Consider the following 20,313-nt stretch of genomic DNA (forward strand, 5'->3'; position numbering starts at 1 on the left):
CCAAATCTGCTGCTGAGGATGACTAAGGAGTGGAAAATTCAGAGAACCAGATTTCATAGTTATTAACTAAACCCCTTAAATATATTTTAAATTTTAATTCTTAGACTTAAAAAAAAATCTTACATTTTCTACTTTCACCTCTGTTCAAGATTTATTTTTTAAGTCAAACTTACTGTTCATCTCTATCCAGGCATTGCAAATGAAATTTTTCTAACTTCAACATACTGGCTGGAAAGAAGTGGATTTTTTTCTGAGGTAGAACAGAATACTTTTTTCTTAAAACAAATATGTCTGAAGAGAAGCTATTTCTTCTGAAATGCATCACTCATGTAGAATACTATACCTGAATAAAATCCTGAGGTATTTGAAGTTCTTAGGCATTATATGGACTCTCTTTTTTTGGTAATGGAATGGCAGAAATACATATATATACACATGTCTATTTATTATAAAATAAATGAGACAAGTTTTACTGTACCCTTTCTAAAAAAAAAGCCTTCAGGAAGAGATAACTTCTGCATAATTATTCATTATATATTTATTATTCAGGCACAATCAATATATGGAAAAGCCTTTATAAACTTGTTATCCATATGTACCAAGAATCTTTAACTTTATTGTTGTAAGTCTAAGTGGCTCATTTATGCACAAAATTGTAACTTCCCTTTCAGCATAGAAAAATATGGAGCAAGTCAAGAAATTACATTTGTTCTGTGAAAAGCTACTCTTAACTGTCTACTTAAATCGGTATAAAAATGCAATATTTCATTTTTGACAGTGTTCTGAATGTTGGGTGTGCTTTCTTTTAACAGCGTGCAAAGCTTTCTTTGCTCTTCAAAGTGCTTTTAAAATAGGGCATTCATTCAACATAGGTGGCAGTCCCTAAAACAGTCTTTACCTGGTCAGAAATGACATGGGAACTACGGTTCAGCAGCTCTCCAGTGCAGAAGGGACAGATCACTCCAAGCAGGATACCCAGGCTGGTGGGACAGACACTGGCTGATCACTGGTGCATTTAGGAGGTTCTGTCACTGCTCTACAAACAGTAAATCTTACCCATGCAAATGGCTGCACCCAGGGACACTTCTAGAAGATGGTTTCCTCAAAATCTCTTCTATAATTACCCATACAGTGTTTCTTCTGAAAGACAGGCACTCATTCCATTCTTTTTCAAGGAATACTGCCTATGTATTTTCCAAAGCAGCTTACTGTGGGCCTGAGGGGAAATAAAAAACATCCCTGTGGAATATCAGTGCATAATGAGCAGTGTACTTTTGTGGCTGCCTAGGGAACAGTGCTGGCAGCATCACTCACCACAGTGGCCTGAGGTCTGTAGAAATGACAGGTGGAATAAAAGTCTCTCTTTGGTTTTGGCAATGCCAAAATGAGAAGGATTTAATATGCTGAAGAATTGTATTCCAATGCTAATCTCTATTTTTCAGATTTTTAATGTCTCTAAATGCAATATTTTTGGTGATAATTTAAAAAAACAAACAAACAAAAATCTTACACATCCCTCTTACATTATGGTGGTTGTCAGAGACTAATACAGGGAAATCTGGCAAAAAGTATATAGGTGGAATGTAAGCCAAGGATATAAAATGGTTTGGCAGACAGAAAAATTCCCTGAAGGATTTATAATAAAAACAGTAAGAGAAAAGCACTGAATAGAGAGGTGTACATACAGAAAAAGCAATTACTCTAACAGAATATTAGTTACTATGACAAGTGTTTGAAAAACAGACTTATCTCAACTGCCAAAAATAATTAAGCAGATTGTCTCACTACCCTTCAAACAAAAGAATTAGTGAGAAATTTCATTCAGGCTTTGTGCTTCTTTCTCTAAGAACCAGGCAAATTAACAAGGTCAGCTAGAGTACAGCTAGGATTACTCTTCAGCCAGTATTTTAGCACAATTCTTAATACTTTTTTTTTTTTTAAACCTCCCTTTCTTCCCAAGAGGGCATTTGATGGTTTGCCAGCCTGTTCAGTGCCCTCTCATTCACCCTGCAGCAAAAAGCATTGCCCCCCTGGCAGCAGCAGAGCCAGGGCCAGGCACCCCTGCCCAAACTGGGGCCACTTCACACACATCTCCTGCAATGCTGCTGCTACTGAAGGGGCACCGAGGCCTGAGGTAGCAAGAGCAATTTGGAGGCAGTTGCTCCATTACACAGAATATGAGACAGTTGGATTATTATTTCAAGTTTTTCTCTGAGTATTTCAGGCCCCTGGGTAGGAATTGATGTTGTACTCTGGAACTGAATAATTCAGAAGGGAGTCCCTTAGGAGAACAGCTGTTAGGTAAACACTTCAGGAAAACCAAGTTTAGTAAAGGCCTTTAAATTATATTTTTCTTTCCCCACTGAAAGCCTAATTATCTCTTAGTAGCTCAGAAGATTTTGTTTCAACCTAACAACCACTTAATGCTCCCTGTTCTCCTCACATTACTGCCTGAACAGTTTCTGAGTAGTATCACATAGTCCCTAATCATTACGAGGGTGAAATGTTCCTGGGGTTGGAAAAGTAACTCTATAAGCTTCAAAAATTGAGAAACAATGGGGGGAAATTGCTATTCTGCTTGTGCTTCTTCCCCTGATGAATTCTTACAGCCAGTCAGAGTTCTGAAAGCTACAGGTACTTCTCAATCCTTTTTCTTTAGTGATGTTCTGCATTACCAGCCGAGGAGGCGGGCACCCAATGAAAGCCATCCCTTGGATGCACACAGGACTTGCAGGTACTGTCAGCAAAGTTCATCCCCAGGCATTCATTCTGCTGCTCTGGGTCACCACACTTGGTGTCCTCAGAAAATTGTGTCTGATGTGCTTCCTGTCAGGAGAGGCTGTGGCTACGCTCCAATTTTAAGGTGGTTGTTTTTTAAGAAAAGCATTACTGTAAGTGTTCTGCTGCTATTAAAGATAAGGAACATTTTTACTTTAAATGTAGAGACAGAAGCTGATAAAATAACATATTGTTCACATAAGGTAGGACTGAAATAAAACCATTCTGGCATATAAATATTAAATAATGTTTCCAATATGATCTGTGCAACTGAAGAACAATTATAGCTCCTCACTCCCTCTCCCAGATAAAGCTACTGGAACAATATATCATTTTTAATGAGATTTTATAGCATTCTGTAATTTCTTCCTACCTCTGTATATTACAAGCTATTTTGCTTTCTCTTGTTTGTGTATTCAAACCCATTTTTTATATTTATATTTTCAGTTGATTGCTGGTAAGTATAGAATTAAATATGTAGCCTAGACTACTCTGGAAATTGCTTATAAGCCTCAGGTATTATCCTGGAGGAAAGCAAACTCTAAATTAAACTAAAATCTACACTAGAGTCACACTTTTGGGGAGACAAAAGTCATCCAAAAGATACCCACTCTGTGTAATTCAGAATTTGGGTAAATTCCAAGTCTTCCCTTTGGCTATCAGACTGCAAAGGAAAGGATGTCTGTCAGGGTACTCTCAAAGAGCCTAGCACAGTATTTTTTCTTCAGAAACCCATTAAAATTGCTTCTTTGATCAAACTCTCAGGAAACATTCTAATTTAAAGCACTAGAGAACTGTGACTTAACATGTTGCACACTCTTCTTAAGAACTACTTCACCTTGCTCACTTCCTCTTGCAATTTTCCTCTATGAAATTATTCTAATCTCATTCTTTCTTCTCTGCCTCCTATCAGCTCAATGATAAATAGAGTTAATAGGCCTTGCAAATCACAAATAGACAGGTGGTGCAGTGATGGACTTGCCATTAGCTGCATTAGCACAATGTGTTTTGGGAATTTCAAGGTATAAGCACATTGAGCTATTACAGGCTATTTCAATAAATCACAGAGCATTTTATTTAATTAAGCCCCTTTTAATAGCAATATTAAAGATACAGATAGAAGTGTCATTAGTACAAAAAGCTTTGATATACTAAACAAACTGGGTTTTTTATTATTTTCTATCCCATAAAAATAACATTCTATAATTCTACTTGATTCTCAATGTAAAATGCTGTGGTTGGTAGCCTTTACATTACTGGGTTCATGGCCTGACAGCTCCCATCCCTCACCTGCTGTGATTCTTTTTCCAAATCTTAGGACATTACAACCAGTGAGGAACAATGGTAATTAGCACAGCACAGGCAGCACTAGAGGCATCAGATGTTTCTGTGAAAGAGGAAATGCTGTAACTGAAGAGAAAAGCTTTGAAGGAATGAGGATAATTTTGCTTTACCAAAAGAGTGGTATAGAAAAGGATAAAGTGAATATTCAGATTATTTATTATTGGTCAACAATGAGTGTATCACCTCCTCAGTATTTCTTTCAAATTTTTAATTTTTACTATGAGGGTAGTCAAACACTGGAGCAGGTTCTCTGAAGTGGTGATCTCCATTCCATAACACGAGACAGACTGGTCATTATTTTAATTATTTAGGGAAAGACTACAAGGGACCAAGAAAAACCAGTGGTGAAAGATTCGAGCTGATGTATGGAGTGGGAAGAATTATGAGGCAGAATCCAGAGCACAGCCCTTATCTCAGAACACACAAAACAGGAGGGAAGCCTGAAATCATGGCACTGGGAGCTGACATCAAAGGAGCTGACATGGGTGGTGCTGGGAGCTTGAAAATAAGCCTGGATACTTAAACTCTGGAATTAAAAATACCCACAAATGCATGATACTCCATTCAAAACAACCAAAAAATGAATGATTGTCCCATACAGAATGGGACTGTGTAGGGTAAAAACCAGTTAACAGAGTGGACCAAAGCCATATATATTGGAATTACTCTCAACTCCTCCATTTCCTGGGTTTTGAGAAGACCCTGATATTAGTGAAAGGTGGAAGATGAGCAAACTTAACACCATAATAAAGTTTTGGGCTACTAAAGCTTTTGCCACTATCCAAAACACAGTACAAACCAGTATTTTTAATATCCTAGAACTGATTTTATTATGGCACCCAATAAGTTACCCCTCTTTATTTTGAACTGTTTCTAACTGTATTTAGGCTGTTAGTAGGAAGCAGCTTACAAAGCACACTGTCTGGTGAAGACAACATATACAAGAGCTTACCCAACTGCATAAGGTATTTGAACAAATCCTCTTGGGCAGCATCAGAGAGCAATCTCATTTCAGTACAGCAGAGCCACTCCAGCCCTCCTCAGCCCAAGTTCAGGGCCTCTTATGAACTCTATTTCACAGATGGGAAGGTTTCCAACACAGCAGTCTCCTGATCATCCCCACATGAAAGGGTATACTCAAAGACACTCTAATGAAGGACTTGAAACCAAATGGATCACTACCACAAAGTGCAGGAGGTTTGCTGGCCTTTGTTCCTGAGCTCTGTTTCCCTACATGCCCTTCACAAACAGCAGTTATTAGACACAGCAGGTTTGTAGAGTTAATGGGCTCTATACAGACTACTGGACATTGGGGTTCCTTGACAGACAGTTGAAACAATTTCCTGTTTATAATTTTTACATTTGGTAATGAAGTAATTATCCTTTTGAGAGTAAACTGCTGAAATTCCTACACATATTAAATGGCACATAAAAACAACTAGTCTCTCCCAGAAGTTGCTATCTTCAGATTTGGGTGTGTTCATGACTCTCTGTGGAAGGGCAGATTCACTAACAGAGGAAGATTCAGCAAAAAAAAAGTTGTTTGAAACCATTTTGAAGTAATGCTTAAAACAAATAATAAATAGAAATGCTTCACTCATGGCTGATATCTGCCGCAGTCATTTATATCTCGTTCTTCCCCTCCTGGGGTGTCCTACAGCAAGCTGAAGTTCTAAGCATGATTTGCTGTTTCCCACAGCATTCCTGTGAGTAGCCAGAGCAGCAGGGACAGAAGTGCTGGGAGGTGGGGCTGTGTGTGCCAGGCACAAGCCAGAGCAACACGAGTCCTTCAACAACTGCATGGATTATTAAGCAATAGCTTATTTGCAACCATCCATCATCCCTCTCCTAAGCAATCTCCACCCAGGCATAACAACTTGATTACACAGCTCACACCATATGTGCCCACAACACAGCATTTCAGAGCTGCTTAACTCACACATGCAATGGATGATAATACTTTTATCCACGTCAGTCTGGCATTTTACGGTCTGTTGCCTTCACTGTCCTTGTCTTTTGAGTAAGTGTGGCTCATCTGTGGCATTCCCAAAAAAGTCTGTAGTTTTAAAATTGCTGAAAATTTCACCAAGTGCAATGTCAAATTAAGAGCAGATTTTTACAAGCTGAAGTAGAAGCTAGACAAGTAAAAAGTTGCTACATTCAGGCAATACAGCTATTGTTTCCCACCTGTTCCTAATATATATTCCAGGTCCACAGTAGGCTTTGGTGTGATTTTGAGTGAAGTAAAGCTAGTTACTGCTGTAGGTTTTGGACACCTGTTAGAAACCTGAGGCTGGAAATGGTAGAAGAGAAGCATGGTTTTTAGGGTTTTGGTTTGTTTTTTTTCTTTGCTTGTCCAGCTGATATAGAAGTATTTTTACTTATTATGTTGATGTTACTATTACTTCTAGTCCCTTACTGTAATCACTTCTGATAGCATCCCAATGTCCTCCTGTGATCACTAGGAAAAAAAACCCAAGCTTGATCTTCCTTTCTTTTACTGAAAGCCATGACTCCTTAGAGTACATCATGTGAATTTTACACCACTCAACACCAGTATGTACACAAAGGCTGGATTAGCAGTATGTGCACACACATTTCAAACTGCTGGCTGCAGCTTTTCTCTGCTTCAACAGAGGATCACATTAACAATTATTAGTCAGACACAGTGGGCAGCCTATTACATGTTAGGAAGGATCTGTCACTTAAATGGAGTGATGGCTACAAACACACATCTACAGCATTTATTAGCTCTAAGCTGCCATCCCAAGTGCTAGGGAACAGTTGAAATGAAAACACAAGTCACTTCCTCAATCAGAATGAAAACTATTTCTTAAAGAAATGCAAATAAAATCCAATTCGGTCATCGCTTGAAGCCGAACAGTCCACAATTGTGATCCCACGAAAACTGAGAGGCAAATTAAAACTTAACTGTGTACAACTGGGAAAAGTTTCTGGTCTGGAGGTCTGTATATATGTATATAGGTTGCTTCAGCATCCAACAGCTGGCCTGGCAGCTTTTGCACTGCGAGCAAAGTGCGAATTAACGTCCTTGACAGGGACAGTTCATAAATAAAGCAATATTGTAGAAGCTAAAATAATTTTTGCCATGTGCTGAATCTTAGAAGTACTACAGCAAAACACTAATGTCTGAATTCTCTAACCTTTCCCTGCTGAATTATAGAACATGGGCTGTAAATATTTAACTGAGACAAAGGAGGTTCTAGATTGTAGTAAGAATAAAGCATTACCTCCCCCATTAGCCTCATTCTATTTTCAAAGGTATTCCAAGGTTCATTGGGTGGCAAGAACAGATTTTATTGTCAAACATGAAACCTTCCTGGGAATGTTCAGTGAGAAACTATTCAGGTGAGGAAAGAACAATGGAGCACAGAGAACAGAGCTGTAGCTTGAACCTCCAAGTCACACAGACCGGAGCAGCTGAAGTTACAGTGAAGACCTGCATGACCCAGGGTGTTCTCTTTGTGCCTATCCCCCAGCCCAGGATGTGTCATAGTGCCCTTGCTGCTTGCAGGCACCAAACCAATGATTTCCAAGGCAGACAGAGACAGCTACAGCATTGTCCAGCTGAAAACAACTGACCAGGCAGCAGGGCTACTACTGCTGCAAAAACCACATCACTTCTAGTATTGGAAGCTTTTAATGCTTCTTGACATTGGGCACCAAATACAGGCGAGTTAATTTACCTTCTAAATATGGCAAATACTGTGTGTAAATAAGGAAAGCTCTACAGCATTAGTGTCTGCAGAGTGAAAATTTCAAAGTATTACATGATAAGATCACATAATAGGATAAAAGCACTAGCAGCAACATCCCTACTACACAGTGGCAACTTTGCAGCCATTTCTTTCAGGAAGCCTCACTGAACACAATTCAGCTAGATTAAAGTAGAGCTATGGACAGCTACAAGTACATTTTGTTCAATTAACAGCAAAAATATGTAAACCACACATAGGAATTTGAGCTAGAACTGCTATGCTTATTTGCTTCCAATCTTCTTCCATAAACAGTATGACAGCAGAGCAGAGAAGCAGTAACAGCAACTGAACAATTTTCTTAAACAATTTTAAAACCATACTGCTTACAAGGTCTTTATGGAGTATGGTATTTTTGTCACCACTTCTTTTGGACACAATCAGATGCTCCATAAATTAGCAGGTCAGAGTAGTTCACAGATTAGAACTCACCTGGACTCTTAAAAAGGAGGGTACAGCTGGATAACTCCAAGGATGGAGAGTCCATGACCTCCAGGAGCAATCTCATAGTAAATAGGTGGTTTGTGATGTTCAGAAGGAACCCTCTGGGCTCCATTCTGTGCCCATTGTCTCTCTAGTTGTGCCTCAGGACCCACTGAAAAGAGCCCAGTTCCACCTTCTTTGTACCCTTCCCTGTGAGAGTTGGTTTCTGCACATATTAAAAATAAAATAACCCCCCAAGCCTTCTCTCCTGCAGGATAAACTGCCCCAGCTTTCTCAGCCCTTTCCACCAGAGCTGTCCCACTCCTTCACCATCTCTGTGGCTCTTGGCTCCACTCATTCCAACATATCCACAGCTCTCCTGGACTGAGGAGCCAGGAGTGAACAGAGAGCCCCAGGCTGAGCCGTGCTGAGCCAAGGGGAAGGATCCCCTCCTGGAGCAGCCCAGGAGAGCACTGCAGATGCCTTTGCTGCAAGGGCACACTGCCAGAATGGAGCTGAATCTCAGTGAATCCCAGTGCCAAGTCCTTCACAAGGTGCTCTGATGTGAAGGCAACAGCAGAGCAGGGAGGTTTCCACACGCCCCAGTACAGCACTGAGGAGTGAAGAGGCACAAAGCATTTCATGAGGCCACATACCCACAGTGCAACCTTTTCTTACCACAGCAATCTGGCTTCTGTTAGTGATGAGGAAAACAACATTTCTACATCAGAAGCACAATGTGCACTAAGAAAAAAAATTAAGATGCTGAATAAAGGCATGTATTGCAACTCTTGTTACTGGGATTGAAAGCTAACCTGGTCTCACTTCTGCAGTTAACTCCATTAGCTCTGCATTCAGCCTACACTGCCCTGAGCAGCACTACTGCTCAAGAGTTATGGCTGAACAAGATACAATTTTGATCCATCTCTTTTCAATTTGCTTTTCCTTTCCCAAATACACTAAGAATATTCCTGGAAGCATATTTGACCTGACATTGAAGAAGAAAACCCTGAGCAGCTACTACATGTGAGACCTGGACTGCTGAGGAGGTTTTAGAGGTAACTTTGTTGTGGAATTATTTTCGTCTCCTTAATTAGCTTTAGTTACACATCAAGTGATTCACCTAAGAAAACATGTCCACAAATTTAAAGTTTTACTATGAAGAGTCACTTTCTATTTAAGTTCATTATTTATCAAGACAGAGAATGAATGAAATTACTTACACCACCTTTTTTTTGGGTCTCTCTCCTTACTCACCAGTCCCAAAATGGCTGTTCTTAATGCAAAATAAACATCCAAACAAAATCACTTAGAAAATGCCATGCCTGTAAACACAGGGGTATAAATTCTGGAATTCTGCACATGCCATAAGCAAATACTATTCTCCATAGTTAATAGTATTCTACATGGTTATATTTATCCTTACATAACTCTGCAGCAGAACCCCAGCATCCCTTCCCATGTATTTTTAGAACTTAACATTCGCTAAGAATAAAATGATGCACAGATGGATCCCTGGATTTCATTGCCTCACTAAACCCTTAAAATATCTGTTCATATTCAAGACCAGAAACATTTTTGGAGCATCAATTTTTTTGCTTAACAGAAAGAAATTTCTTACTCAGCTGTGATTGCTGTAAGAAATGTCTGATCTCACCACTCAAAATTGGTACATTTTGACAGAATACTAGAGATAAGTAAATCTTTGATCTTCTTGGATTAATTTTTTTTTTTAACATTTCATGCATTTTTTCCCAAAGTCTATAAAGGTTACATGAAGGTATTCATAGAATATTTGGCATTTAACGTCTATTTCGTTAATAGAAAAATTATCATCTATATTCCAAATAACTAATTTCTCATAACAATTAAGAAAGCAAGGAATTAAAAGGGGCTTACTAACGAGTCATCCATTTAGAGTGAAAGTCTGAAATGCTGGGAAGACCTTTAAAAATTTCCTTTTCTTTACTCCATATACATAATTACCCAACAGTCTAAACATGAATTTTTTTATATATTCCCATAGCACAAAGGTCATCTTCTCGTGAAGAAAAAAGGTTTGGAAAAAAACTCAAGACCTAGAAAATTAATTTATTTTAGAATTTGATCCAGATTACACTATCCAGACTGCTATACAGGCATCACACAGCTATGAAAAAAACATTTTGAGATAGTAAAAAATACCCTAGCAGTAGTTTACATAGACTGTTCTTTAGGAAATTATTCTGTACTACACTGAATTCTTTCCTAAGGCTTGTTTGCAATTTGGTTTGAAAGAGATAACAGTTTATGCAAAGAGAACATGAAAAATGAATTAAGTGCAGACTAAGAAGTCTATAAAAGTCCATAATCTTTTGCTGGGTATATTACATCAGAGCATCCTTCTGGCATTTTCCCCTTCAGTTTATTAGCTCACAGTCGTGGAAAAACGACAAGGGCAGAAAATACTGTGCTGTAGCACAGTGAGATGGCCCAGACACAGCTGGCCACAGTGGGTTTGAGGCTCCTGTTGCACTGTCTCTTTGCTTTCACAGCTTTCTAAATAACAACATCTGTTTTGTAACTACAAAAGCAGCCTTCAAGCAACCACTGTTTTCTGAAAGCGACAGCAAGCCTCAAAAAAAAAATTAAGCCAACCTGTTTTGCAGAAGGAACATAATCAAGAACTATTTCTGCAAGAGTCCTTTACACTGGAGGGAACGTGGCCATCCTGCAGCTGTGCGAGCAGCTCTGCCTCCCTACTGCCACACGAGGCTTTCTGATGGCTGAATTAATACTCTGAACACCTTCCCCTTGGCCACCTGCGGTAAGAACTCGCCCCTTGTTCACGAGCTGGCAGCAGTTTTAAACGCCAGTGAGCCACTGAGGCTCTGCGCTGCTGTCGCTGTCCCGGTGACAGACGCAGCTCCGAGGCCGGGCAGGGCAGAGCCGCCGCGGCTGCGGGCACGCCGCGCTCTGCGCTCCTTGGGCACCGCTCCTTGGGCACGAGTCCCCCCCAGCGGCTGCTGCTCTCACTCACATGTGAGCTCAAAAGCTGCCGCAGCTCCTCAGCCTGCGGAAAAAACCCAGCAGCACTCGGCAGTATTAAGGCTGATAAATCAAAAGGAGCGGCAAGAGGCTGGCAGAAGTGAAGTGTGGTTTTGGATTAGCCAATCTGTGTTATGGATACACAGGAGCTCTGATGGAGCTCTCATTGTGCAGAAGCCTGCACAAAGGGAAACTAACACAAATTGCTGATTTGAATTACTCCTTTTTAATTGAAGTGTTTTCAATTATATATTCATTTTCTTTCACGGCGTGAGAAAGCAAACTTATTTTAAGAAGTGCTTTTTTGTTCACAAACAAGTGATTATCTTTGTTCTTCCTGCTTGCCAAGAGTAGTCAAATTACATATCCAGTATTATTATAATGTGATCAACAACCCTCAAGACCATATGGTAAAACTTTTCCTAACTGCTATGAAAATCCTGTAAAAGTTCAAAGTGTACCAAAGTTCTTGGCAGATAGGCATTCTGATCCTGTGGGAGGTGAACAAGACTCAGATACACAAGCACATCCCCTCTGTTACCTGCAAAGCTCAGACTTTGCAGCAGTGGCAGGTGTGTGTGTGTTGTATATACATAAAACCAGACTGAAAAGATTCACTGGACTGGTAGAATAGTTTTCTAGTTTTCACTTATTAATATCAGACATATTTTTTGTTTTCTTGAGGGGTTTTAGAATGGTTCTTACCGACAGTTTCTACCACTGTAAAAGTACTTGTCTATGATAAAACAATACCTTTTTCTCTTAAAATGGAACAATTGAAGCACCAATGCACACCAGGACTTGCAAATCTCCATTTCTGTCACATTTTGGCCTAAACTCCATACAGGTATTTTTGCATGACATCATGGTGTATTTTCTGTACATGGCTTGATCACTAGGAAGCCTCAGCTAGGTTGCTATCTTTTAATATCAAATTATTTTTGATATTAAAAAAAACCAAGGATCACATCTAGAAATGAAGAGTGACACTTAATTCCCTCAGAATTAAGTGCTTTGAAATCCACACATACAGTAGTTCAAAGCATGCTGGCCTCACAGCTCACTACCTACCACGCTTCACTTTAGAGAGCTACTGCCTACAGACCAGAGGAGCAAGGTCATCAGCAAACTTCTAACCATCCTATCAAAAGAAAGGAGAAACAGAAAATATGTTGAAAGTTATGGGTATGTCAGAACAGTGCTTGCTATTCATTTAAACAAAATGTTTTACACCTTTGTGAACAGACTCTGTGCTTGCTCATCACCTACTCTCACACTGCAGAAAGGGAAATTCTGAGCTCCTTGCCCCCTGAGCAATGCCAGCCTCCCTCACCTTCACTGGGGGGACAGACACTTCTGCATTCTATAGGCAAATTTATCAGAAAACACATCCTCTAGGAACTTGGCTAGTGTTTTTTGGGGTTGGGGTGTTGTTAAACAGAACACTGCAGCAGCAGCAGCAGCTTTTTGGGCTCTCAGGAAACTCTTCCTGCCCAGCGATAGTTCTCAGCATTTGTGAAAATCTGCTCTCTCCTCTTACTGCTTTAAAACTGGGCAGCTGTTACCATCACAGGCCAAGACTCCATACCATTTATGCCCATTAAATAATGGAAATTTAATATATGGAAATGATATTTAAATGCCACCAGAACAGAAAAGTCTCCAGCCTCTTGAAACCCCACAGGCTCTATACCAGCAAGTCCCACATATGGGCTGGGGAACAAGTAAGCTTTATTTCAGTGAGACTGACACAGCTGCATAGATATTACTGCAATAGCTTACATCTGAATTGCCTTTTCAAAACTGCCTAGAACCATGAAGATGTCAATTATTAAGAAAAAAGGAATGTCTGTATATGAAATGTATTTGAAAGATATGCAAGCCCGCTCTCATTGCTGCTGCATTCTCAGCAGACATATGAAGGGCTATAAAAACCTTCAGTGTGCTGCTGATAGAAATGTAAAAAGTGCTGCCAATACTGGCAGCACCAGTGGGACTGCCACTGCTGGTCAGGAAAAGGGCTGCAACTGTTCCTTCTGCAACAGGCTGTCTGTTCTACAGGGGCAGTAGGTTATTGTTTATGTAGCTCATTTCATAGCATTATTTCATATACAGTAAGTTTTGCATGTGCATATATCTTGTGCCTTTACACAGCTTTTAGACAAGCTGAAAAAATTAGTAAAAATCTTAATTTTAAGCAACTATTTCCTGAGCAGTAAGCTGATTTCCCCAATGTACTGCTTTACTAACATGCTACTTCAGTTAATAAATATGTAAACTTCTATATCACCAATGTAGTTAATTCTCTCACCTCTTTATTTCGCAATGTGAACTATTTGGTCATTAATTCAGGAAGTACAGAAGTATAATTAGGAGGGAAATTACTGCAGTCAGAGAACTTCCAGGATAGGTGGTATAACAGTGAAACTATCAGGCTCTGTATTATGAATGATCCTTCTAGCAAAGACATTTCTCATCATCTTCTTTCTACAAGGAATAATTTTCAATATCAGGTTTCACTCTTGGCAAGATCATCTAAATCTTTGGCAAGGCTTTTAAATGTATGTTATTTAGTATCACCATTAGTGTGCAAAGATATAAAAATAACCTATCAGACTAAATACCTAATCTCATTTTCCTTAAATTGTACAGCCTGTTCCCTTTAGATCTTCCCCCAAATTCCAAGCCTCAAAAAGCTGAAAGAGACGTAGGCCACAATTTTTCTGAGAAAACATTGCTTATTTTTAATATAATTTAGAAACTAATACCTTAACCAAAGTGTTTTCAACCAGCACTTACCTTAACAGGCTGTCATTTATTTTCACATTTATTTACCTACTGTGCTCATCAACTTTTGTGCAGAACAGACAAGTGGTGCAGAATACTGTAAAGACAATGTAACACTAAATGTATTTATTCTCAGATCCTTGCTTACAACATCACAAGGCACAGTTTGGAGATTTTTTTACCCAATAATTTGATACTGCCAACGGATGCAGCCAGGAGCCAGAGAAGTCCATACACACCCAGACCATCACAGCACTCAGCAAGGCTTCTACAAATGCCTTCCTCAAGTGACTCAGACACTAAGAACTCATTTTTCAGATATGCTTACCAGCATCTATTCTCCAAAGCTGTATGGCTTTAATTTCCATCACATATTCCAGGTTTCATTGCAGCAGAGAATCTTCAACCATACCCTACCATTGCTGAATTTCTTCACCTAACCCAGGCTGGTAGGAATTAATTACTTTTATAGATGTAATTGTTTGTGTATGTATCACTAAATATGTATTGCTACTTTTCTTGAAAAAATAAAAAGAATAATAAAAATATTTTAAACAAAAAAATTTTCTCTGAATCACAGAGAAACAGCCATTCTGCATCCCACATCTGTTTCTAACACTGAAGGCCCTTGTTAAAAATGAACATAAGACTTGAGATTTACATCTTTAACTCTTTTGTACAATTTGCAGGGCCAGAGTTGACCAGAGCATCACTGAGACAATTGAGAGATGCAGTTTTTGAACTTCACATTAAACAGTAAGTGGAAACAATATTAAAATGTTACAGGTGAACTTACCTCCTGCAGAGCCTAGCCTATATAAAATATATAAGGAATGCACCCAGTTGCAAGGATAAAGATTTCAAATCCACTACTTTAAAATAAATGTGTTATTTTAGTCTAGTTATTCTCACTGGCCATGTTTTAACCCAAAATAATGGGATTTAACAAGAAAGAAGGCATGCACATGGCTCACATTAGAGAGTTTGACAAACCTTCCTACAGGCAGACAGCAAAAGACAATTTATCCAACAGGCTGCTTTGCAGTATAGAATTGCCACATTTTTGAACAGCATCAGTTTCTCATCTCACTTATGAAACAAAAACAGAGCAAAAGCTGTTGGGTATTTTTTTTTTCTTTTTGACAGAAAGGCATAACCCTATGCTCTTTAAAAACAGAAGAGCAGAAAGATGTAATCTGGATCACTACAGTAAAATCACCACAGGACAGTTACACCTCACAGCACGCTGGACTCAGGATGCCCAGGACACAAAGGAACACCACATCCATACAGGAATGCCAGGGTGCCTCAAGTGTGACTGACTCCTCCTGCAGTGTTTCACACGGTGCTGGTTTTGGCTGGGACAGACCTGATTTTCTCCTTAGCAGGTGGTACTGAGCTGTGCTTTGAACTCCCTTACCTCACCGTTGATAACACTGATGTTTTTGTTTTGTCAAGTAGTGCTTACCCTAGGCCAAGGACCTTCCAGTGTCTCATGCTCTGCTAGTGAGTGAGATAAGCCATGAGGAGGAACAGGAACAACAGTAAGTGAATCTTCTCAGCTAAGTCACGCCTGAGAAACAAAACTTACTTGTAAGTAGAAGTACAGAGAGGAAACATCAGGGTTATGCACTGTCTCCCAGCATTTGAAAAAAATCTTCTAGAACTTACTTTCCCTGACAGAATGATAGTAGTTAGCCATGGAATACTCCAAAGAGGTTATGGGATTCTGTAGGAATAACTTGAAAATAGTAGAGCTATACTAGGTGCAAATAGTCCTAAAACACTACCAAGGTTTTTGGAAGAGCAGGTGTCACAGGTAAACTAGCCCAACACAATGAGCCAAGAGAGAAATCTACCACTCCTGGCTGTATTGAGTAATCCCAGTGGATCCACACTGGAGTTCATCATTTCAGAAGCCCTGCTGCAGACAGCTCCAACTGACTCCACAAAGGAGTTCTACTACACATATGAACATACAACAGAATCCAGTTGTCTACTTACACAGAAAAAAATAAAAATTGTGTTAGGTACACATAAATGCATTTCAGAAATAATAAGGTACTACAATCATCTTTATTATTTTAAAAACGGTTTTATTCTGTATATTTAGAAACGTGTAATTTTAATAACTGCAGAGAAAAAAAAAATCAGCCACACCTGAATAGCTAATAACTCATTAACAGAATGCAGTGGTATATTATCTAAACAGTAGTAGTGCCATTGTGCCGTAATAAATTGTCTATTAGTAAAAAAATACATTTCAGGGCACATAGTACAGCATCCTTATGACAAATTACAGTAGGGATACTTTTCAAGAATTTAATCAAAGTAGAGAATTCCGAGTTATATTCTTTAAATGCAGCACTTTAAAAGGTAACAACTTTGTGCATTTTTAAAAAATGTCCTCGTTCGTATATTGTAGAAATGCTGCTTTATTGCTGCAGATGTCAAAGTTCAAGGCTCAAAAGGTATGAGAATACAAAGATATCCTTAAGAAACTTCGTTTGTTTTTATATATATTTATATATATAAAAAGGTAAAGCTTATAAAAGTTAATTTACAAACCAAAAACAAAAGTGGTATGCACGCATTATATACAAGCGGTCTATAACATCTATAAATTTTCAAATGCATAGCAGAAAACATACCATCATTTTCTTCTGGTTCTCTTCTGGCTGATGAACACAAACAACGCTCGTTCTCTAAACCAAACTCACAATTTTTTGTTGTTGTTCCCCCCCACCCCAGTCTCTCATGATATAATATCTAAGTAAGCACAAAAGCCATACAAACTTAATACAGAGAACTATGAGAGCTAAGACTATTAAAAACATGAGGGTAAGGCATCCCTGCTGGTTAATAGGTCTGTAATAATGTGGTTAATTTACAAATCCACAGAGGCATCTGAACCATAGTCATCCCACATGCTTTTCCCCCTCCCCCCTGTTCTCAGGACAAAGTTTCCATATACAGCAAGGAGATGTGTTTGCATTACCTCTCAGCAGAGGAAAACATCTGAACTGTGCTACCCCAAGCTGACTGCCATTTCGTTGGACGTGTACACCAAAAGTCATTTAAAAACCAGAGACCAAAAGGTAGTCTTGTGAGTTAAAAACACACAGTTGCAAAAATGCAGGCCAAAATCTGTGGTTTTGACACTGAGTATGAAACAAATTTAGTTCCTCTGTGTATAGTTTCATTGGTACTTTCAGATAACAACAAAATACTAGTAGTGTCCTTTTACAAAGAAAAAAAAAAGAAACAACAAAAAAGAAACAAAAAACCCAACACAAAAGAACAACCAAACCAAAGCATACAGAACCTGCAAAACCCCCACCTTGTTCCCCCTGTACACTCCCTGCTTGTGGCATGTATTGTGACCATGGTTCAAAGAGTGTACTTGCTAATTCATTGTTAGTTAAAGCAAGATGCTTAAACACTAAGATCCATTATCACTTATAGAACAGTTAATACTTGATAGAGTGGTTCAGTTTATATGTAAGGTCCATCTCAGTTTCATATTATTTACTCAGTCAGCTAACTTAATATTTAGAAGTGGTCAATTAGGACTGAGACACAGTTTGCTCCAACAAGATAGTTTGGATCCCCGGGAAGAGACTTGTTCTGCCAGGTTTTGGGGTCACCTGTGGGAGGAAAACACAATGCTGGTGTTTAGTATCTGCTGTCACACAGTGTACATCTTGAAACAACCAAGCTTTTGGACAGGAGCTTTTACGTTCTGAAGCAACACCTCTTTTGGTTTTTCCTTTTTTTTTTTCTTTGTTCCTGTTTTGTTTGATGGTTTAAAAAACCCTGCAGTTTGCATGTTATTAATAAAAAAAATCCCTTCATTTTCATATAACATAGGATAAGGTCAGTTACTCAAAACAGATGCTGTGGCATTCAGGAACTGGTAAATATCACTCATACTACTCTACAGCACAGAGTGCTTTCCATTGGAGACTTATTAACAGTGAATCAGGTGTTCACTGGCTCCTTCCTAAACTGCCACTGACAAAAAAAAAAAAAAAAAAAAGAAAAAAAGAAATTTTAGAAGCTAATGTGGGTAAGATGCATTTGAAGTGTCTTGAAACAGTTCTGAGCACAGATGAGGCAAATCAGAAGTCATGTTGTAACTAAGCACCATGACACATTGGTAGTTTTATTTTCTATGATGAAAATAACTGAAAACAGGATTGTAGTAATTTTGCAGCTACATCCAGTATATGTGTTTAAAAGCCTGAAATACTAAAAGTATTCCAGTTCATTGGTACATAAAAATCTTTACAACAAAGCTTATCTACTCATGATCAAAGGTTCTGGGTAAGAATCTGCTACAGCAAGTTATCAGCTGCCATCTCACCAGACCAAAGGTTACATTCCCTCTGCACAGTCAATTGTCTCTTAAGTGGAGACAGTATTCTTCATTTACTCAACTACAATCACTACCAAGTGTTGCCACTACACAAAAGGTGTGATCATCCCACTATGGTAGAAAGTGAAAAATGCACTGAATTTCTCTTAAGCCTTTCAGATAAATGACATTAAATAGCTTGGCCAAATAAATCTGCTTTGAGGAGAAACGTGTAACAAGCTAAAGAACCCAGCCACACACCTGAGCAAACACCTGAGACCTCAATATTAAGTGACAATGATACAAATTGCACGTAACTTTCTTGAACTCATGAAAACAACATGAAGTACACAAAGCACTGAGTGATGGCAACATCTAACGTAGTGACAAGAATAGAAGTGGCCGGTGTATAGTCAGAGAACACAAACAAATTTACTGCAACCAGCTGAGACTGCTTATTTCATTCAAAAACCTCAATAATGCTGGAGAATTTTTCCTTTTATAGATTCAGGAAATTCCACTCAGAACTCATTGCCCAAATGTATTAAAAGGGTAGAAGAGGACTGTAAGACGGTCGGGTCCCAGTCTTGCACATGAGACAGGCAGACTTGTTTCCAACCCTTCCTTCTAATACATAGTAAGGATACATAGCTATTGAGGATGTTTTTCCCATATTTTCCCATACAACTGCTTTGAAAAGGAAAATAAAGAGATCACTCAGTATTTTTTATGTTCTAATCAATGTGGCCATAAAAGGCAAATTTTTTTCCCAGTCAGCTTTAATACCAGAATCAGTTAAGCTTTTGCAGGGGTTTAACAGTAAAATACCAATGTATGAGGCTTAAATGTGGCAGAAAGGATGTTAGTAAGTGCAAATGAATGTCACTTTTAGGACAGAACATGGATACATTGAGAAAAGATGAGGTAGAGCAGACGACTGAAGAGAGAAAAACCCCAGAATTGTATAAATTGTTATAATAAAGCCACCCCAAGAATCAGAGTCCCATAACCAACTAATTTAGAAAGAGAGAAAACAATTATTTATTTAAGACACAGTATGGTCTACTTACATATCATAAGACAGAATTGCCTAATTTTTAAGTTTGTCTCAAAAGAGCAATGTTATGATATACATCCCATTTCAGATTAACAGAATGTGGTGTTATATTTACAGTACAGAAAGTGTTAGGGTTTAAATATACACGCTCTTGCTTTCACCCACACATGCACGCACACACACATCCCACTTTGGAAAGGGAGGAAAATGTCTCAGTAACTTCAGTTATTGTTTAGATCATTTGAGTCCTCTCCCTTCACTTCAAGTAAGTTCATGAACAGGTGCTATTAGTTACAAAGGAAGTGCTGTGTTGGTTTTGTACATAGTTGTCATATCTTTTGGGACCCTATCGTTTATGAGCCCGTGTTTTAACACGGCCATGTATACACACATTGTTAAATAGATGCATGCAACACATGCATAGAATAGCTTATAAAAAACAACTAAAAATTATTGCCGTTAATACCTCTAGATTATTGATTCCCCGTGAAGGGGATTGATGCTTTCATCTTTCAAAGCATCAGTGCTTTGGTGTTGACAGTGATAGATACATTAGTGACAGAGGATATGCTTACATGGTGGCTTAAATGCAGTATACAGAAATACATTTTTCACTCAGTACTCAGATCACATGTGCACATTAATGGCTTGAATCTTCCACCATAAATTTTGAAAGTAGCTGAATAAAATCTTAAAAGACTTTTTCCCCAGATGTGCAAACATTCCTTTTTAAATCTCTGTAACCTCACAGCCGTTTCATGAAA

At 38.7% G+C, this 20,313-nt stretch overlaps 1 protein-coding gene across 16 annotated transcripts in view; it reads right to left on the bottom strand.

Annotated features, from left to right (window-relative positions):
• Positions 1-16,210: 16,210 nt before the first annotated feature.
• The window catches only part of TJP1 (tight junction protein 1), a 189,492-nt gene continuing 185,389 nt past the window's right edge, over positions 16,211-20,313 (bottom strand). For all 16 annotated transcript variants that reach the window (XM_064388967.1, XM_064388975.1, XM_064388971.1 and 13 more), the window contains one exon: positions 16,211-17,782. In XM_064388967.1, the coding sequence (XP_064245037.1) occupies positions 17,688-17,782 (95 nt within the window). In that variant the 3' untranslated portion in view covers positions 16,211-17,687. The remainder of the gene's footprint in view (positions 17,783-20,313) is intronic.

This window comes from Passer domesticus, chromosome 14 (assembly GCF_036417665.1).
Source record: "Passer domesticus isolate bPasDom1 chromosome 14, bPasDom1.hap1, whole genome shotgun sequence".
NCBI classification, from domain to species: domain Eukaryota; kingdom Metazoa; phylum Chordata; class Aves; order Passeriformes; family Passeridae; genus Passer; species Passer domesticus.